We start from the raw sequence: 20789 nt of genomic DNA, 5'->3' as shown, positions 1-20789 counted from the left end.
TAAATCCGTAATTGTTTAGTCGGTTAATATTAGTGACAACTAGTATTTTCACATACTAGGAGAACATGCAATCTGATTTAAATAACCCTCGTAGCGTGTTATTAATTTGGGTTAGGCTTTTCTAGTTTTTAATGCAATTAGGAAATTAATTCCTACGGTCGTACCTAGGAGTATTTCCTGGTTAGAGGTAATCAACGGTCGTACCTTGGTTATCAATAAATTAAGGAAAAGCTGGTCGTTAGAGTTTTTCGGCGACTATAACTAGCCTATTAATAAAATTAAGTGAACCTTCTTTGCATCAATGATAAGATGAATGGACTGTGTCTGCGTAGTTGTATCCTTGGCTAGAAATATAATATTAATAAATTTATAATATATATTATATAAGTATAATTATATTTAACTAAATAATTATAATATATAATTATATAATACAATAACATCATTATTATAAGTTTGTAACTAATTAAATTAAATATTATATATATAATTAATTATAATTATACAAACGCTATAAAATAAATGCATAATTAAAATTATATAATATATAAATATTAATTGTACTCATATTTTATATAAGTATAATGCACATTAATATTAGATATAGTAATTATTATATATTATTGTATTTAAAATAATAAATATAAATATAAATATAAATATAATTATATAATTTATTAATATTATATACATGTGTATATTATAATCATATGCACATATAATATGCATTTATAAATATACATATATATTATAAATATATTATTATATAATATTAATAAATTTATAATATATATTATATGAATATAATTATATTTAACTAAATAATTATAATATATATTTATATAATGTACTAATATTATAATTATAATATATTATATATATGTATATATTATAATATATAATATATATAATATATATAAATATTAATTATATCATTGTATAATTATAATATGTAATTGGATTTGTTTCTTGGAATCAAACTTGGAAATCGGACAAAACCCACCAAAATACTTGGGAATGGAGAAACACCAAATTTTTAGAAATCATTCCAAGATTTCAATTCCCATTCCAGTGAACCAAACACCATTTATAGGGTTCATTCCATTCCCCGAATCCGATACCCTCTTACCAAACGCCCCCTAACTCATGATGACTTGGTTTCCTACTTGATTTGATCAAGGTTGACCAAACTAATTTAATGTGTGGGGCTAAGTTGTAACTTAACCAACCAAATGGGCTAGATCACAAGTCCAACACAAAAGCAGATAAGCGAACGTGCTTGATTCTTGACCGAAAGCAAAATAAAACCTGCCTGCCTTAAGCTTAAATTATAGAGCCCACAGTCAAAGCAAGAAAGAACATAACATGCTACTAGAAGTGGAGCCCCGAGGGAGACGATTAAATTAATGGAAGAGGACAAGATGGAGAAGGGAAGAGCGTGTGTAACAGGTGGAACTGGATTCTTTGCATCATGGTTGGTCAAAAGACTTCTTGAAGATGGTTATTCTGTCAACGCCACAGTTAGGTCCTCTTCAGGTTCATTTTATCAAGGCCACTTCTCCTACTTAGTTTACCATTTTTTTTTTGTACTGTTTTCTCATTGAATCCCTGCTGGTTTTGTCATGGAACACTTCGTTTCTCATTGAACTGTTGTAATGATAATATTCTGTACAATGAGTTGGGCCCTTGGTTTCATCTGATGAGACACCTTCTTACACCACCTTCTAGCTTTGTTGATGATAGAAGTTTAGTGCTCAGTTCCCATTATGCATAAGAGGGACCAAGAAAAAGGGACAGAAAAAGAAAGAGAACAAAGAATAAATGGACGCACCTGATGGTCCTGATCCCCCCTTAGGTACCCTTGATGGTTTATTAAAGATTTCCCTGTTGAATTCGAGGTGGGATCTGTCAATAGTTTTATCAAGATTTAACTACGTTTCCAGTATGCAAATAACCATCCCGCATTTTATGACTTCACTATGATTTCCCAAGTTTTATTTCAAGATGTCTTCCCCACGAGATAGATAGCTTGTATCAGCTACAATTTTACAAAATATGCGTGATAATGTGTCCTAGCTTGTACTCTAGATAACGGTCCATAAATACAACAACACATCTATGGATACTGGACAAGGATTGGAACTATGTCAAATTAAGTCATGAAATGAACTCAATTTTGTTTCAGTACATGCTAAAGAAAGGTTTATCGGCTGAACGTAAAATGGAAATTCATAAAGTTATCCAATCTCAATTCAATTTTTAGAGTGAATGTTGATTAAGTGTTATTGGATTGTTATTTGTCAAAAATGACATTTGAAACTCACTGGTGCCAGACCGAAGGAAAAACATTAACTACCTCACAGAGCTACCCGGTGCATCAGAAAGACTGCAGATTTTCAATGCTGATCTTGATAAACCAGATAGCTTTGATGCAGCAATTGAGGGCTGCATTGGAGTCTTTCATGTTGCTCATCCTATTGACTTTGAAGGCAAAGACACTGAGGAAACAAAGATCAAAAAAGCGGTCAGTGGAATAATTGGGATTCTTCAGGCATGCCTTAATTCAAAGACAGTGAAGCGAGTTGTTTATACTTCCAGTGCATCCACTGTCGTTTTCAATGATGAGGGCCTAAACATGGTGGATGAAAGCATCTGGAGTGATGCAGATCATATTAGGAGGATCTTTGGTGGTAGTGGGCTGGCCTCTTATGCAATCACCAAGACGTTAACAGAAAAAGCTGGCTTAGAATTTGCAGAGAAAAATGGGCTTGATCTTGTGAGCATAATTCCTACCTGGATACATGGCCCCTTTGTATGCCCTTTTCTGCCTGGCTCTGTACGCTCCTCGATGGCAATGATCATTGGTAAGCTTTTGTTTATCAGAATAGCATGACTCACTTCTTTCTGTTACTCTTTCTTAATTAGTTTGCAAGCATCAGAAAGACAACATTAGGTATTTCTTCACTTGAATTTGTCTGCATGATTCGAAAAGTTTCAGATAGCACATGAAATTTAGGTTGAAGTTTGCAAGAAATATAACTGGGTAAACATATTTCACGAGTAGTGACTAGTGAGTAATGCTTGTCTGACTAATTTGCCTGAGCTACCTCAGAAATAGCTATCATCAACTCTGCATTAGCTTGAAAAAGGCAAAGAATGGTTTAAAGTCTAAGAATGCTAGTCATCAGAAGTTTCACTTAAGGATCCTATCAGCCCGGAACTTTTCTTATTGTGCAGGTCATCAAGATGAATTCAGCGTTAAGTATCTTTATAAAACACCATTTGTGCATACTGATGATGTGGCCAGGGCACACATCTTTCTGTTTGAGTATCCTGAAGCCAAAGGGAGGTATATTTGTTCTGCTGTTGAAATCACTATTGATAAGTTAGCCGAATGCCTGTCCGCTAGGTACCCGGAGTATGCAATACCAACTGCTGAGTAAGTTCTGTTATCTTACTGTTATTTGAGTACATATTGATGAAATGAAAATCTAAGTGAAGTCAGTTCCTTACAGTTCCTTGAAGGAGATTACAGGATCCGAAGAATCTGGTAGCCTTTCATCCAAGAAACTTTTGGACACTGGATTCGAATACAAATACAGCATTGAAGACATGTTTGATGCAGCAATTCAGTGTTGCAAACAAAATGGTTTTCTATGACTGGTGTTTGGCTTGCAAACTGAGTGACTTTGATTTATCTTCCACTGTCATAGTGCATGATTTTCCAAAGGCTAGCACTTGTTGTTACGTTTGGTTCAGTGTAGAAAACTGGAATACTTATTTCATCCTCGCGTTTGTTTAATTATGGGAAATTCTGTCACCAGAGTTTTTTTCCTTTTGATTCTCCAATATAGTTGTTGATCACTAAGGACTGGAAAATGAAACTCTTATTTCTTAATGACCATAGGATATCATGCAGTGATGAAATTAAAGTATTAGCCTGCTTGCTAATAAGATCGTTGCCTCTACTTTGGCCAAAAGAAGATCATAACCTGCTTTACTCTAAAACCGAATTCAGGAGAAAACTGATGACAGAAACTTTCCTTCTCCGTTCAGATAGGACATCTGAAACAACCCAAACAATAACATTCATTCTGGGTATTGCTACTCAAGAGTCCAACACAAACCATGATTGTATAGTTGATAGGCAGGAAATAATGCAGCAGAGGCCAAAACAAACCATGATCAGTCCAAGGAGATTCGAGTAATTTACAATTGGGTCCTCGGTCGTTTTCCTTGGGCTTGTTATGGATTCCCTTCTATTCGTTTCTGGAAGTTCTATTTTGTTTAGACCTTTTGGTTTTTATCCGTGGTCAAAATATTGCTGCTCTGGGCATTTGGAATATTTCATTTGGCTCAGCGATTGAGAAGTGAAATCTGATTTCCTGATGAGACTTACGTTGGAATGTTTGATTTTTTTTTCCACTTAAATTTCATTTTTTTTTAAGAATTAATATTCTATATACTGTCAATATTAGATGAATAATAAATTATATAAAATTTGAATTTAACATTCAACTTTTACACTATGCTATAAATGTAACAGTGATAATGTATACGCTATCAATATATATATATATATATATATATATATATATATATATATATATATATATATATATATATATAATTTACTCTTTTTTTAATCTATTCATTCATTTTAGTCATCTGCAATTCTGCATGCACATTTGACTAGGAAGTCCTCCCCCTCCAAGTAATCAAAACAATGAAAATGTACGGAGGGGATGTCGAGTGCATCAAAAGAGAAATAAACAGTACCAATAAGTCAAATTCCAATTTTTTTTTAATTAAAACAAAATGAAAAACTGTAATACTCCACAATACAATTCAAATAATGGCAACAAACAATGATAACACTTTTTTCTTTTTTTGAACAATGTGGTAACTGGTAAGTGGCCAGGGACGACCCATGCACTTCATCTCGAAGATTACGTCTCCTTTGATAAAGACTTGGAGCCAGCAGATGATGGATATCGACATTCTGCATTTTCCATGTAATCGACAAAACTCAGTACCTCATCATTATTTCCCCCTTTTGGGAAACAAATATATTGTTTATTTTGGCATAAAAAGAGATACCAAAGAGAGAAAGAAATCGGAATAGACGATAGACTGACCTGTTAGCAGCATAGGTAAAATGCCTCAGACTCGATGCTCGGCTGGTGTATCAGGCTGTTTTCCTGGCATATTATCTTGGAAAGCAGGTAGCTCCATATATGCCTCAAACAACCTTGATAGAAGAGGAAACTCATCCTAAGAAACAAAAAGTTCAATAAGCCATGAATCACTTGATAACAGAAACAACATATAACGCTAACTCGTTATAATGCAGCTAACATGCAATTGGATCTTCTCATAATAGAAGCTCTATATTTGAAGATTGGAAGGGAAGGATCCTTCATGAAACTAATGGTAAAAGTTAAGCAGCTGATCAATGACTTCAGCACAAAAGTTTATGAATCAAGTACTATAGCATGTATTTGCACATTAGAAATAAGGATACTTCATGAAACTCATGCCAAAAATTAAGCAGCTGGTCAAGAATTAAACTGAATTAGAGACTTAAACTTCAAGGCATAAGACAGTCCTTTGGGGACGTTACCATCTCGACCTTGAATCTTGTAATGGCAGCATGAATTTGGGGTGCTAGGAATAAATCAACCTGCATATTTTGGCCAATGAGATACTATATGTTTTAGAAAGCAGTAAGCACAGATATTGCTCATATTAATTCTTAAGTTGCAACCAGTGAGTACTTCAGTAGATTCTTCAATCGACATTAAGTATTTGCTGCATCAGATTTTCTCCTTTAGGAACAAAATGCAACATCAACATCGTCATCATATATTCAACTGTTGTTGTTTAGCGAGTCTTAGTCAAACATGCAATAGTAAGGAGTAGATAGTCTCGTCCATGAATAAGCTAAAAAGGTAATAAGGCTGGAAACAGACCAGGAAAACTTCATTGCCAGTGGCATATCGACCAGCATAATCTTTCAATAGCTTCTCCAGCGCTGAAAATGTGCATGAAGAATCAGGCAATATACTCGGGAGGTAATTGAAGGCACAAATGATTGTCAAATCTTACCAGCAAAGCCTGTTCGTATATCATCTTGCGCACAAGCGATAGCTTCTTGAGGTCCTAATTTTTCTCTCATATGTTGCTTCACAAAAAAGAGAAGTAAAATAGCCATCATATATTCCAAAACTTGAATCATACAAGAATGGCATTGTCTGAGCCATCAGCTCAAAAGCACTCTTACGTACAAGCATAAGTTGACGAGGCTGTATACTCGAAGAAATAACATTTGCCGCCTGCAAATAAATTATCAACCAGAGATTAGGTGATCTTACTGCTTGAACAGGGCACTTTAAGGTTTTCTTTTAAGGAATTTCCAAGTAGGCATCACTTCATAAAAAAGATTCATTTATGTAAAGACAGGATCGTTCCAGGTAAGAGGTTCAGAATCTTTACTCTTTTTTTTTTTTAATCAGAATGTTGTTTCAAGTGATGATATAAAGCAACAAATAGCATACTTATCTTACAAAAATACAAACCTTGCATCCATAAGTTCTGTTAATGAGATGGTACTAAAAAGAACATGAACATGTATTTACCTGGAAGTTGATAGCCCTCCTCACAGAATCCTTCGGTAACAACGGATGTTGAGGAAACTTCTCATCTAGATACTGTGCATTAAAGCCACACTTTAGCACAGTTATCTTATAGGACTCAATATCAAGTGCACAAATTGATGTAAGAAACTAAGAAGCACACCAACAAGATGGCAAAAGAGTCTGCAAGTACTATGTCCCCATCCACCAGTACCGGTACGTACCCCATGGGGTTCAGCTTCAAAAACTCTGCATCTCAAATTACCTCAGTTTAGCACAAATCCGTGGAAACTACTCTGAAAAACACTCGATCATATGATCGTTGATGATTGATAATAGCTCAGTGACTCAGTCGCACATGCTTCTGTTATATTTTCCTCAAACTTCACATCATTAATAAAGTAACAATATGTCATAAATGCTAACTGGAGAAGAGAGAAGAAGAGGTGTCTAACCAGGTGTCTGCTGTTCTCCTTCAGGAAAATTCACCGCTACGTACTCGTACTCCAATCCTGTGTCAAATTTTATTACCGGTTCAGAGACATTTTCTTTAACAAAATTTTCAATAATTTATCCAAGCAAACCAGATGATTAAATGAACTGGGATTTACAATGGATTAGAACCTTTTAAGTCGAGACCAATGCGAACGCGACAAGAACAAGAGCTCAGCCAGTATGAGTAAAGCTTCAGCTTCTTCGGCTCTGCCTCTTCTCTGGCACCATGACCGCCGGTCGCCTGCAATAACTTCTTTGAAATAAATTTGAAACTGAAACGATGCTTCTTAACTAGGAACCAAATATGAGATGAAAGTGAAATCAAACTTAAAAAAAAAAATTGACGGACTTGATGGTAGAGAGGACTACTGACCATGATGAAACAGAGAGGAAATGGATGGATAGACTAAAAACTGGAAAAATGGTAAATATTACACTGATGCCTGTATAATTCTTGGATGGACCATTGCTTCTGCGGCTAGTAAGACAAGACATTATTTATAGTCAAAGTGGGAAAGTTCCGTTTGTAAGCTATAGTCAAAGTCAAGCGCAAGGCCACTTATTTGTATCGCAAGTCTCCACGGGTAGGATCGAAGTTTACTTATTTGTACAGCTGTTGGGAATATTTTTGAAATATTTTATAGTAATAATATATATAAAAAAATTCTACTGTAAATATTTTTAGTAATATTTTCGGAGATATTTTTGGTATATATGTTGGGGTATTTTTAAAATTTAAAAATTTTTAGGATATTTTTAAAAAATTAATACTACTATCCATCACCACCATCGATCCCTCCCTTGTCCTCTCTAAACCTCCCTCCTCCTCCTCCTCCTCCTCCCTCTCTCCCTTCCTTTCCTTCCTTTACCCTCCTCTCTTCCCTTCCTTTTTTCCGCCAAACCCTATCCATCCTATCCCTTCCCCTCCTCTAGTACACCGCAGGAAACGGGAGGTGAAGAGGAAGGGAGGAGGAGAGGAGGAAAGGGAAGGAAGAGGAAGGAGGGGATGGTGATGATAGATGAAAAAAGAAAATGATGTAAATTTTTTATATATTTGAAGTTCATTTTGATATATTATATTGACGTGATATTTTTGGAGTTACTTTTGTTTATGTATTATTATAACATTTTTATATGAAAAACTTGTTTTTAAAAAAATAGAGAATCCAAAAAGAACCTAGTCAATGCAAGAACTCATAGAGTCATAGTTGTTAGACAATAATATTGATTAAGCTCAACTGCTCGAGTAGGACTTTTGTTTTTGTTGCCTTTTTTCTTTGAAAAAATCCTTTTAATGGCTACAGGAACGGTTTTGTGCATTTTGCACATCGCGTAATTTCGTTTTCGCACGGCGTAACTTTGTTTGTATAACGTGTAACTTTAGAACAAATTTTTGTGAGCTCCACACACGTTGTTAAAAACAAGGTACAAGAAATGATCTAAATCGTACATTTTTTTGGGGTCAAATCTTGGCCATTAACAGCTCAGAAGCGGTCCATCTGATGACCGCTTCTGCCCCTCATCCCAGCTAAGAGCAGATGAAACCAAGAAGCAAAAGCAAATTCGACACATCTTTTCGTGTATGCATTCGTCAATGCAAGAACTCATAGAGTCATAATTGTTACACAATATTTTGATTAAGCTCAACTGCTCAAGTAGGACTTTTGTTTTTGTTGCCTTTTTTTCTTTGAAAAAATCCTTTTGATGGCTATAGCAACCAGCTAAGAGGAGGTGAAACCAAGGCGCAAAAGCAAATTCGACGCATCTTTTCGTATTCGCATTGTTGGCCTGTTTGGTAGATTTTAGGTACAGTTGATATGATTGCTATATTCCTTTCAATATTTAATGTTCACTTACAAAAATTAGTTTTACTCATGTATTTAATTAATAAGATGAACAAAAAATTACACTAAATTTATGTAACATACACAAAAACAGCAGCAAAATCTCAATTATACGTGTCCTAATATGGGCGAATGGAGCTCTTATCTGTTTAGAGAACTAAAATGTGAAAAACTGGATTAAGTGTTTGAATGCGTTGGTGGCCAAGTTGTGGAACATGTGACAGCTTCCGGTTTCACAAATTGGAGCATATGTAAGGCGTTATATAGCTTCGATTATTTTCCTCTGCTTATTGAGAAAATAATAAATGTTTCTCTGTTCTTTTAAAGAATAAGGTATTATTACTTGCTCTCCTTAGTCAAAATTCAACAATAACTTGCTTTAAATAAAAATAAAAAATAAAAAACATTGATTTATTTTACTTGGTTTATCAAGTCGAAGACGACATGCTAAGGAACAAGTTAAACACAGTAGTATTGCTTACAAAGGTACTGCTGCATCCTGGGATGAAGTCAGTTCACTTCTTCTTTGGAAATGAAGCAAGTCGGCCATGGGAAATAAACAAACATGGATGAGTAACATTTGTACAAAGAAATGGTCTACAGAGTATAGACATCAGTGGATATTGGTCATCACTTATTTATCCTGCTTTCGTGATTTCCTGTTTCCACCACCCCATGTTTGCCATGCCATTTAGAAGAAAAAGCCGGGATTTCATATTGAATACCTGATGAAGAACAGCAAGCTGCAATACAAACGCACGTTAGAGTAGACTGAGAAGGGGACAAACATGCAAGACTCAGAAGGTAAAGAAAAATACAGGATTCTACTGATATCAGATGCACTGAAAAGCTAACATGCGACCACCGGATCACCAGTCAAGTTAGTTCTCTGTCTCTCTTCCTTCAGTCAAAGATACTTTTCTTAAGAAAAAGTTTGGTTTAAAAAAGAAGAAATCAGTTACTCTGTCAATAGGTTGAATACCTCAGTCTCGATGCTCAGCTGGTGTATCAGGTTGCCTTCCTGGCATAGCATCCCGAAATGCAGGTAGCTCTAAATATGCCTTGAAAATCCTCGCCAGAAGAGGAAACTCATCCTATGAATACAGAAGGTTAAAAGTCTTAAGAGTAATTTAACAACAGAAACAAATCCACTAATAATGCAGATGAAACCCAGGAAAGGTAATTACAAACGTTCTATAACATGCAAAACATATTACAAACTAGAAAGTCAGGATCCTTCATAAAACTCAAGGAAAAAGTTAAGCAGCAGCTTGAAGATGCATATTGCTAGAAAGAATCAGCATAACAGTGCAAAATGTATTTCAAGTAGGTGTTAATTCAGAACCGGAAAAACAGCTAAAAAAATAATACCATCTTCAAGTTAGCTCCAATCAGAATAGTGCGATTGACAATTAACCAAAATATAGATCTTTGATAATGCCACAGTAGCAAACAAGTACGCAGTTGCTAATCAATTGAAATTAGATGAGAAAAAGGTAAGCACCAAGTAAAAATGCACCCAAAACATAACACACTGAGGAGATTACCATGTCAACCTTGAATATTCTAATGGCACCATCAATCTGCGGTGCCAGAAATAAATCAGCCTGCAAATAATGGAAAAGCAGACATACTTATCAGAAGCAGCAGAAAAATTACATCTAATTCTATTTGCGAAGTTATAGCAGTAAAAATTCACTAAGCACCTATCCTTCAAGAAAGTCTGACTTGAACAGACCTTACAAAGTTACGTCCACCTCATTTTCTCCTCCAAGGAACCTAATGCATTATGATTCTCGCTGCTGACATCAGATTCATACATCACGTTGAATAATTGGAAGTTATCTAGACATTTAGGGGGACATGCAACACCTAAGTCTTCACTAAATTGAGACCTCAATGCACCTTTCAATACTACGCTACAGGAATTGTGATGGGAATATTAAGTAGTTTCTAGACCAAAATTGCCTGCTTTAATTGGTGTTAGAATTCATTCGTCATCTCAAACTCTGTCTGATTTCTCAAGTCTTTCATATGATGCTTTAATTGGCCTAAATATACCAACTTTTCTCAAGTAAAAACCCCATCTACCCTTCAGAAAAATGGGTGGAGACATATACAAATATCAGCTAAATGGGTTATCCCAGACCGAGAATAACATACAGGGTCCAAGTCACCAAATGCAAAAAGAGACGGAACTGAGTGCAAAATAAGTTCACTTGCACAAATCCACCAAATTTCTATATAAGAAGATACACTAGGCTAATTTATTTAAGAAGATAATCTAAACTAAAGATAGTCATATTAGCCACGAGACTTGCTATTAGCACTATCAGAGTAAAAAACAGAAACTTGCATGCATCAATAAAGGCAATAAAGTGCAATAAGAAGGAAACGGACCAGAAAAACTTCGTCCCCGGTAGCATACTTTCCAGAATAATCTTTCAACAGCTTCTCAAGAGCTGCCAGTAGAATTCCGGAATCAGCCGATGTGCATGGGAATAGAGATGGTAAATAGCAGCTAATAGAAAGGCTGACACAATTAAAAGTACTTTTACCAAATGTATGCCCAAACATAAAATACAATGATTAACTGAAATAATTCAAGTTCACAAGAATTGTTAGTCAACGAACTAATTCCTTGATTAGGATCAAAGAAAATATTAGGTCATTTCCTTAACATCCTTGTTACTTTGCCTGATAAAGGAGTAAATTGAAAAAAGAAACGGACAAAAAAAGGAACCAGCTGTGTTCGTCAAGCATTTTGATGTTCTTCAACTAATCAATATTTGGGGGACATATGTCAGAACATTATGCATCTCTTCCTTGTGATGGATGGCAAACCTCGGTATCTGTTGCCTCAGTCCAGGTCAGTCAAATCTCATCCTAAAAGTGTAAATTCCCCACAACTGTCTTCCCATACTACAATATGAGTTATGATGAAGAGTTGCAGTGACCAGTCAACTTGAGCACAAATCATAACTCATGCTCCTTGTATTGGACAAAATAATCACTACATAAGAGCTTGTCTCAAAAAGGAAGACAAGTTGTGGAATCAAAATGAGACTGCACCATAAGACAACTAGTCCTCCTCAAATTGTGAATGATCCAATAAACTAACAATTGAATATTGAACAAAACCTCCAAAAATATTGTGAATCACTTGCCTTACACCAATTGTAGTGACATTAAGTTATTTGTGTTGTGTTACCGCAAATGACAAGGACACTGTTTGCTTAAATGGACAAAATATAGCAGTAACACATAGGAATGCATGACATATCAAAAACTTGTGAGTTTTTCTGTCCACGTAAAATGACGATCAAGGAACATGGAAACCTATTAGATGAGAGAAAATTGACTTCATTACGATGTCTGATGGAGTTTCGTTTTGCCTAAGCCAACGAGCAAACCACACCAGAATCTGAAAAAAAAAATGATGACCAACCAATTCATCTGAATTGATTATAGTAAGTTGAGAAGGGCCCATTTTTCCAGAGCTGCATTAAGTACCTCAATTACCAACAGCAGAACCAAACCCATTGATTTTATATATATTTTGCGCTCCTCAGTCTCTTAACAACTAATTTCGTGTAACCTTTGTCAGGAAATAGCAGAATAGACACTCTTAAATAGTTGAAGATAAGTTGAGAAGGTATATCTTGGTAAGCCAGAAGGGTGATATAGTGATTCTTCTCAAGTAACAGAATTAGTACTATAATTGTTGTTGCAAAGGAAATTTAAAGGCTTACCAGCAAAGCCTCTTCGAATTTGATCTCGAGCCCAAGCAAAATCTGCATCAGGACCCAATTTTTCTTTCATAAATTTCTGCATAGATAAAGGAAATCAAACATGATTTCTTATGGTTAATATTTGAGACATGCACGAATGACCATATGTCAATGAAAATCCATAGAGCACTTCTTCTTACAAGAATAGATATATTCTGGTAAGGCTGAATACTTGAGCAAACGATATTCGCAGCCTCCACATAAATGACAAACAAGATAGGAAACATGTTAGGATTCAACCATAATGATCAAGAAAACACATACACAAGAATAAGTATTTACACCTTAAACTAGAAAACAACCTCTCATACTTTACATATAGGTAATTTAAGTTTCAACTCCTTTTTTTTTTTTTGGGGAAACAATAAGCTACTCCAACCAAACCAAAAATCTCAAAGCATATACCAGCACCAGCATTGAGTTAAAGGACAACCCTAGCAAACATGAAAAAGTCTCATGAGTGGCAGCTTACGTTTGTATAGACTGTCTATCCCAATTCCATTGACCTTAAAAAAGTTCCACCCTCTCCATATAATAGGTATAATTTGAGCAACCCATCTCAGATCACAAAGTGGGGTCTATATAACTTGAAAAACTATCTCTGTTGCAGGGGAAGTCAACCATAAGATCAACGTAGCTGATCCTTCTAGTTACTTGAACATTAATGGGCAAATTTCTCCCAAATGACTTGAGATTATAAGACGAGCCAGGGTAAAACTTTGTATCCATATTCTTAAAATGAACAAGACCACTCCAGGTTAGCAGGGGCAGAAAACAGTCGAAAGGAGTGACATAATGTTCCAACAAGATGTCAAGATCTTATGAGTCATAAAATTAGTCATAAGTCAATAATGGTAGAAGAATTCCCACAAGATTAGCATTTGCTTTACAGTGACGAAATAAAGAAAGCAGTGACTAGATAACGAATTGACCGGCAAACATAAGATCATTAACCAGCTATATACCACACCTTTTTTATGCCAAAAATAAAATAAAATTAAAGTCTTTAATATAGTGGTGAATTGGCAAGCAGTATATCCTGTAACTCCTATACCTGGTAGTTGATACCCCTTCCATGAAGATCCTTAGGTAACAAGGAATGCTGAGGAAACTTTTCTTCAAGATACTGCATAGAAAAGGCACACGCTAGCATCAGAACTGGGTATTATACAGCCAACTGGATGCATAAAATCAAACAAGATGCCCACCATCAAGATGGCAAAAGAGTCTGCAAGTACTACATCACCATCGACCAGCACGGGCACAAACCCAACAGGGTTAAGCTTCAAAAACTCTGCATTTTCAGTTACACAAAGTGTTAGATTTTTTTTCTTTGCACCAGATAAAATTATTGCAGAAATCCTTCGAAAGGATACTAATGGTCTAAAACCACACCAAACATTCACTTCGTTCCTTGTGTTAGTGCACCAGAAAACAATAATGATATCACTGACCCTCCTTAATTACCCTCTCCCCCCCCCCCCCAAAAAAAAAAAAGGACAGACATACGTTCATTACATTTTCTCTGTTGTTCCACCACATAGTTATGCAAATAGCTTAAAAAGTAAATCGTATATTGAATGAAGTTGATGATCAGATTGTTAAGGAACTGATATTCATTGAAGCCGATTATAACAGTACCTTAGCATATTACCAGGAATAACATAATTAATCACAAAAATTACAGATAGGAGAAAGAGTGGAAGAGGGTGTCTAACCAGGAGTCTGTTGTTCTCCTTTCAGCAAGTTCACTGGCACGTACTCGTACTCTAATCCTGATGCAAATACACATATATATATTTTTTATATTCAATTTCAATTAAATATCCACCACATTGATTTTTCGGGAATCAATCAAGAAAAAGGAGGATTATCATTAAAAATCAAATAAAAGCAGCGAAAAAAAAAAAAAGCGGAGGGATCAATGAGGAGAACCTTTCAAGTTGAGACCGATGCGAACGCGGCAAGCGCAAGAGCTCAGCCAGTCCGAGTAGAGCTTCAGTTTCTTTGACTCCTCTCCGGCCTGCAACCCAATTTTTTTTTTTTTCCAAAAAACAATATTGATACGAAATTTGGATTAAATTCCAGAAATAAGATAGAGAGAGCAATATGTTACTAACCATGAATATGATGATAACGATGAAGAAGAAGTTGAAAGTATGGAGTGGACTCGAAACCAAAGCCTGACGAGAATGAGAATTTGTGGACTTGTTTACACCATCAAACCCATCTTTTTATCCATAATTTAAAAAGTCCACTTTATAAACACACAGTAATGAGTTTTCTAAGAAATTTTACAATTTTTATAAATTTTGGTATTATTTTTCTCTGTTTCTGTTCACTTTTGGACAAAAAAGCCGGCTGACAAGAAATTCCTCGTATCCTGTCCTCTTCGTCCTTATCCTTTCATTTTTTTCTTCTGAAAAACTAGTCAAACATTAAAAATTTTACTCCTCCGTTTCATTTCTTTTATTTTCCCTCCTTTCCTGTTCCCTCAAAAAAGAAAAAGAGTCTTAGTACCTAGTACTACACTAGTACTCTGTATAGTTGGGTCGAGATTTTTTTTTTTCTCTTTAACACTCGAAGGCTGCGTTTGGATTGATCATTTTTTGAAAAACAAATATTCATATATAATGCTACGATAATACATAAATAAAAATATCAAAAACAACTTTAAAAACACCAAAAATAATCTCAAAAATACCAAAAACACTCTAAAAAATAGTTAATCCAAACGAAAATTTTTTTTTTTAAAAATTATACATATTGAATAGGTTGAAAACTTTTCTTTTTTTTTTTCTCTGGTTGAACAAGGAATATTTTATGGTCAAATATTTTTTATATTTTATGTTTTGGGTTTACTCACAAAATGAAAGGGAATTTGGGATTGAGGAAAGTTTGAGAGTTAAACAAGACCTGGGAGTAAGAAAGTAGAAGAGCTAATCAACTAAATAAAGCTTGAAATTACTTATATATAACCCACAATTATAGTATTAATTCAATGAATTACAACCGATTCAAATTACAAGTTTACAACTAATCCAAAACTCAATGAGACAAAACCAACATAAAATTCAAATAAACTCATAATTTGGTGGGACTTGGACCCAAGACTTCTCGATCCAAGATACTCAACCTTGATTTGTAAATTGTAGACCAAGACCATCTCAGCAAACTTCTTTTTTTTTTTTTTTTTTTAAGTTCAAGAGAGATTTACAAAATAGGAAGAAATAAGCAAAATCTTGGGAGTTGAACAAAATAGGAAGGATTGGACTCTTGCCCACTGGACCAAATCGCTTGTGGCAGTGGATCGTGGGTTAAGTGAATGGACCAATTCTCGACGCTGCTAAATGCTCTAGGTCCAAATAAAGTATTGTGCTTATTGGACAAAAAATGGTTTGTTACTTGAGGATCAGTTTATATCCCAGGCCTCTACTAGATAAACACTACTATATGCTGTAGACGGAGTACGACATTCCACCCCAATCTCTGCAAAATTTGGACCCTGATTGGCCTTGTTTGGTAAGCAAGTTTTTTGCCAAATTTATTTACTACAAGTTTTTTAATAACTTTAACTACAGTAATTTCAAAAAAATTTTCAAAATTTTAATTATACGCTTCAAAATATTAAAAAATTTACATACTTTAAAATTTTTTTCTACACCTTCTATAATAAGTTACAATAAAATTTTAGACAAACACCTAAAAAACTCACTTACCAAACGGGGGTTTTTTAGGCGCTTGTTTAAAAATTTACTGTAACTTACTATAGAATTTGTAGAAAAAAATTTTAAGATTGAAACCTTTTGTTTCTTTTTTCTTTTTTTTCTTTATTCTCCTCTCCTTCTCTCTCACATCACCACTAGCCAGCCACCCCCACCGGCAGCAACAGGCATTCTTTTTTTTTTTTCTCTTCTTCCTCTCCTTTTCCCTCTCCTCCTTCCTCTTCCCCTCCTTCTCCCCCTCCCCTCCTCTCTCAGCCGCCGCCTCTTCCTTCCCCCATAGATTGCGTGACGGATAGGGAGGGGTGACGGGGAAGGAATGGGGGGCAGAGAGGAAGCTGGTGAGAAGGGAGGGAAAGGGAGAGGGAGGAAAAAGAGAAAAAAAAAAAAAAAAAAACCCCCTCTATTGATGCCGAAAAAGGTGGCTAGCGTCGGAACTGACACAGAAGAGATGCCAGTCGGTGTTGGCTGGCAACGGACCAGCAGAAGTGGTGATGGGTTGAGGTGGGGGAGGAAGAAGGGAAATTTTTAGACCTTTTGGTTTTTATCCGTGATCAAAATATTGCTGCTCTGGGCATTTGGAATATTTCATTTTGTCCAGCGATTGAGAAGTGAAATCTGATTTCCTGATTAGACTAATGTTGAAATGTTTGATTTTATTCACTGATATTTCATTTTTTTAAAAAAATTAATCTTCTATACACTATCAGCATTAGATGAATGATAAATTATATAAAATTTGAATTTGAAATTCAACTTTTACACGTATTCTATGAATTCAACAGTGATAGTATATACACTATCAATATATATATATATAATTTACTTGTTTTCTAATCTATTCATTTGTTTTAGCCATCTGCATGCACATTTGACTAGGAAGTCCCCCCTCTCCCTCAAAAAAAAAGAAGCAAGCAATCAAACACAATGAAAATGTATGGAGGAGATGTCAAGTGCATCAAAAGAGAAATAAACAGTACCAATAAGTCAAATTCCAATTTTTTTTAATTAAAACAAAGTGGAAAACTGTAATACTCCACAATACAATTCAAACAATGGCAACAAACAATGATAACACTTTTTTTTTTTTTAACAATGTGATAACGGGTAAGTGGCCAAGGACGACCCATGCACTTCATCTCGAAGATTATGTCTCATTTGATAAAGACTTAGAGCCAGCAGATGGATATCGACATTCTGCATTTTCCATGTAATCAACAAAACTGAGTACGTCATCATTATTTCCCCCTTTTGGGAAACATTTTGTTTATTTTGGCATAAAAAGAGATACCAAAGAGAGACAGAGATCAGAATAGACAATAGAGTGACCTGTTAGCAGCATAGGTAAAATGCCTCAGACTCAATGCACGGCTGGTGTATCACGCTGTTTTCCTGGCATATTTGTTGAGATATGCCAAGTTTTCCTACAGATTTTATAAGATTGGATTTGATATCAAAATAATTTAGTTATTAGAAAATAAGGATATTTGTTAAGCAAAGATCATGTTGGATTGTTAACAAATATATTAGCTAAGATTTGCTAGTAGTAGAAGATTATATTTTGTTAAGATTTTTAAGATAATTATTAGTTGGATATTTTGCTAGTTTGTTTCATGTAATCACTATAAATAGTGAGTTGATGAATGTAAAATATAAACTCATTTTCTACTTTTAATACAAGTCTCTTATAAGTTTTTTTTTGCAACATTAAGGTGTTGTTTCTTAGTTTATACCCTAAAAAACCAACAAAGTGGTATCAAGAGTCTAAATCTTAAGGGTCTGTTTCTTTAAAAGTGAGTGAATCTGGTGAGAATTCCTTTTTCACACTTAAGCCTTCAACATCAAAATGCCAGGAAACAACTTATTGTCCAATCCTTCAAGTTTCACTGGTGAAAATTACCAAATCTGGGCTGTCAAAATGAAGTCCTATTTGGATGCTAATGATCTTTGGAATGTGGTAGAGACAGATCATGTTCCTGAATTGTCAGAAGATCCAACTATTACAGAAATGAGAGCCCATAGAGATGCAGTCAAAAGGAGATCAAAAGCCATGACTTGCATTCATTCAGCAATTTCTGATGCAGTATTCACAAAAATTATGACTTGTGAAACTGCAAAAGAAGCTTGGGATGCTCTCAAAGTGATTTTTCAAGGCAATGACAGAACAAGACAGATGCAAGTTTTGAACCTTAGGAGAGAATTTGAACTCCTTAGGATGAAAGACAAAGAAAATATTAAAGAGTATTCTGACAGACTCTTAAATGTTGTGAACAAAATCAGATTGATTGGAGAACAACTTTCAGATAGCAGAGTTGTGGAGAAAGTCTTGGTGAGTTTGAAGCCAAGATTTGCTCTCTTGAAGATTCAAGAGATCTCTCGGATGACCTTGCTAGAATTGATCAATGCTCTAGAGGCACAAGAACAAAGACGAGTCATAAGAACTGAAGAAGTCATTGAAGATGCTTTTCAAGCAATAAACAATGATCAAATTCGACAAGGTGAAAGAAATGATCAAGAAAAAATAGCAAATATGAGAAAAAAAATGGCAGAAATCCTCTGTGTCCACACTGTAAGAAAACCTCACATCTTTCAATATGTTGTTGGTTTAGACCTGACATTCAATGTAGATTTTGTAAGCAAATGGGGCATATGGAGAGAGTTTGCAAAAATAAAGGAAAAAGAGAACATCACGCTCAGATGGTTGATGAACAAGATGAGGAGCAACTTTTCATGGCCACATGTTTTGCAAGCAATAATTTCAATACTGAAACTTGGCTAATAGACAGTGGTTGCACTCATCACATGGCATATGATGAATCTATATTTAGGAAATTTGATAAATCGCAAATCTCCAAAGTCAGAATTGGAAATGGAGATTATATTAAGGTGAAAGGCAAATGTAGTGTTGCTATTGATTATGGTTCAGGTACCAAAATTATTTCTAATATTTTGTATGTACTTGAAATTAATCAAAATCTGTTAAGTGTTGGACAGTTATTGGAGAAGAATTATTCTATCATCTTCAAAAATAGGACCTGTGTTATACATAATCCAGTTCGAAATGAACTTTTCTCAGTGAAAATGAGAGGCAAAAATTTTGCTTTGAATTTGTCAAAAATTGACAATTCTAAGGTGCAGTATGGTGAACCAAAAAATTCAGATGTTGCTAAAATTCAAGAGGAGATCACTGATGAGGCAATTGAATGAGGTTACATTGTGAAAATTCATGAAATGCTACCCAAGGATGATGATGGTGACATAGCTGATAAAAGGCTATACAAAAATTTGAAGGATTGTTTTATGTCTCTCATAGCAATCATTTTTTGTATTGTGAATTTCTTCTTCAGGTTCATCTATTACGTATGGGAGTTCCACTTTCAAGTTGCAAAGAAATCATTTGAATACATCGAAAAAATTGGTATTAATTTTGAAGTTTGGCTCAAGAAACATTGCAAGACTGATGGCCAAATTGCAGACATTTTTATGAAAGCCTTGTCTAAAACAAGGTTCAAATATTTGAGAAGGCAATTGAAAATCTGCAGCAAAAGTGGCAAGGAGGAGTGTTGAGATATGCCAACTTTTCCTACAGATTTTATCAGATTGGATTTGATATCAAAATAATTTAGTTATTAGAAAATAAGGATATTTGTTAATCAAATATCATGTTGGGTTGTTAACAAATATATTAGCTAAGATTTGTTAGTAGTAGAAGATTATATTTTGTTGAGATTTTTAGAATAATTGTTAGTTGGATATTTTGCTAGTTTATTTCATGTAATCACTATAAATAGTGAGTTGATGAATGTAGAACATAAGCTCATTTTCTACCTTTAATACAAGTCTCTTATAAGTTTTTTTTGCAACACTAAAGTGTTGTTTCTTAGTTTATGCCCCAAAAAATCAACAATATTATCTTGGAAAGCAGGTAGCTCTATGTATGCCTCAAACAACCTTGATAGAAGAGGAAACTCATCCTAAGAAACAAAAAGTTCAATAAGCCATGAATCACTTGATAACAGAAAGAACATATAACGCTAACTCGTTATAATGCAGCTAACATGTAGGACAAATAATTCGATCTTCTCATAATAGAAGCTATATATTTGAAGATTGGAAGGGAAGGATCCTTCATGAAACTAATGGTAAAAGTTAAGCAGCTGATCAATGACTTCACCACAAAAGTTTATGAATCAAGTACTATAGCATGTATTTGCACATTAGAAATAAGGATACTTCATGAAACTCATGCCAAAAATTAAACAGCTGGTCAAGAATTAAATTGAATTAGAGACTTAAACTTCA

At 34.7% G+C, this 20789-nt stretch overlaps 4 protein-coding genes across 8 annotated transcripts; 2 read left to right on the top strand and 2 right to left on the bottom strand.

Moving 5' to 3' along the window:
• The first annotated feature begins 1304 nt into the window (after positions 1–1304).
• On the top strand, positions 1305–3820 carry LOC113727921 (vestitone reductase-like). Its single transcript, XM_027252328.2, has 4 exons — positions 1305–1536; positions 2334–2864; positions 3238–3439; positions 3516–3820. Exons 1-4 carry the CDS (start codon positions 1407–1409, stop codon positions 3658–3660), a joined length of 1008 nt encoding a protein of 335 aa, XP_027108129.1. The 5' UTR covers positions 1305–1406; the 3' UTR covers positions 3661–3820.
• A 962-nt stretch (positions 3821–4782) lies between these two features.
• LOC113727917 (glutathione S-transferase zeta class-like) lies at positions 4783–7616 on the bottom strand. Of its 3 annotated transcripts, none has more exons than XM_027252325.2 (11): positions 7504–7616; positions 7260–7371; positions 7091–7147; positions 6799–6884; positions 6639–6710; positions 6288–6335; positions 6109–6184; positions 5973–6034; positions 5624–5683; positions 5139–5274; positions 4783–5002 (listed from the first exon to the last, which is right to left on the bottom strand). In XM_027252325.2, the coding sequence occupies exons 1-10, from the start codon at positions 7504–7506 to the stop codon at positions 5164–5166; spliced, it is 687 nt and encodes a 228-aa protein (XP_027108126.1). In that variant the 5' UTR covers positions 7507–7616; the 3' UTR covers positions 4783–5002; positions 5139–5163. The 3 variants fall into 3 exon arrangements, with proteins under 3 accessions (XP_027108126.1, XP_027108124.1, XP_027108125.1); XM_027252323.2 differs by having other exon boundaries at positions 7260–7383; positions 7504–7521; XM_027252324.2 differs by having other exon boundaries at positions 7260–7380; positions 7504–7521.
• A 1755-nt stretch (positions 7617–9371) lies between these two features.
• LOC113727918 (glutathione S-transferase zeta class-like) lies at positions 9372–15040 on the bottom strand. Of its 3 annotated transcripts, XR_003457936.2 has the most exons (12): positions 14886–15040; positions 14701–14788; positions 14484–14540; positions 13974–14059; positions 13820–13891; positions 12906–12959; positions 12727–12802; positions 11375–11436; positions 10522–10581; positions 9957–10068; positions 9793–9875; positions 9372–9717 (listed from the first exon to the last, which is right to left on the bottom strand). XR_003457936.2 is itself a non-coding variant. In XM_027252326.2 (11 exons), exons 1-10 carry the CDS (start codon positions 14886–14888, stop codon positions 9958–9960), a joined length of 669 nt encoding a protein of 222 aa, XP_027108127.2. In that variant the 5' UTR covers positions 14889–15040; the 3' UTR covers positions 9372–9717; position 9957. The 3 variants fall into 3 exon arrangements, 2 of the variants coding, with proteins under 2 accessions (XP_027108127.2, XP_071937155.1); XM_027252326.2 differs by lacking the exon at positions 9793–9875; XM_072081054.1 differs by lacking the exons at positions 9793–9875; positions 12906–12959 and having other exon boundaries at positions 14886–15026.
• A 3293-nt stretch (positions 15041–18333) lies between these two features.
• On the top strand, positions 18334–19694 carry LOC113724672 (uncharacterized). Its single transcript, XM_027247551.1, has 3 exons — positions 18334–18985; positions 19270–19413; positions 19564–19694. Exons 1-3 carry the CDS (start codon positions 18334–18336, stop codon positions 19692–19694), a joined length of 927 nt encoding a protein of 308 aa, XP_027103352.1.
• The last annotated feature ends 1095 nt before the right edge of the window (positions 19695–20789 follow it).

This window comes from Coffea arabica, chromosome 2e, assembly GCF_036785885.1.
Source record: "Coffea arabica cultivar ET-39 chromosome 2e, Coffea Arabica ET-39 HiFi, whole genome shotgun sequence".
Lineage (NCBI taxonomy): Eukaryota > Viridiplantae > Streptophyta > Magnoliopsida > Gentianales > Rubiaceae > Coffea > Coffea arabica.
The sequence above is the reverse complement of the archived record's forward strand: the minus strand, read 5'-3'. Positions and strand labels throughout refer to the sequence as shown.

Coding starts and splice junctions, on each gene's coding strand:
- LOC113727918 (XM_027252326.2), bottom strand. Junction 11,437..12,726: donor AATTCGAAGAGGCTTTGCTG/GTAAGCCTTTAA, acceptor TTCTACTGGCAG/CTCTTGAGAAGCTGTTGAAA. Junction 10,582..11,374: donor CCGGGGACGAAGTTTTTCTG/GTCCGTTTCCTT, acceptor CATTATTTGCAG/GCTGATTTATTTCTGGCACC.
- LOC113724672 (XM_027247551.1), top strand. CDS start 18,334: ATGCCAGGAAACAACTTATTGTCCAATCCTTCAAGTTTCACTGGTGAA. Junction 18,986..19,269: donor CAATGATCAAATTCGACAAG/GTGAAAGAAATG, acceptor CTTGGCTAATAG/ACAGTGGTTGCACTCATCAC. Junction 19,414..19,563: donor TGCTATTGATTATGGTTCAG/GTACCAAAATTA, acceptor AACTTTTCTCAG/TGAAAATGAGAGGCAAAAAT.
- LOC113727921 (XM_027252328.2), top strand. CDS start 1,407: ATGGAAGAGGACAAGATGGAGAAGGGAAGAGCGTGTGTAACAGGTGGA. Junction 2,865..3,237: donor CTCGATGGCAATGATCATTG/GTAAGCTTTTGT, acceptor CTTATTGTGCAG/GTCATCAAGATGAATTCAGC. Junction 3,440..3,515: donor TATGCAATACCAACTGCTGA/GTAAGTTCTGTT, acceptor AGTTCCTTACAG/TTCCTTGAAGGAGATTACAG.
- LOC113727917 (XM_027252323.2), bottom strand. Junction 7,148..7,259: donor CATTGGTCTCGACTTAAAAG/GTTCTAATCCAT, acceptor AATTTGACACAG/GATTGGAGTACGAGTACGTA. Junction 6,336..6,638: donor GGAGGGCTATCAACTTCCAG/GTAAATACATGT, acceptor ATTTATTTGCAG/GCGGCAAATGTTATTTCTTC.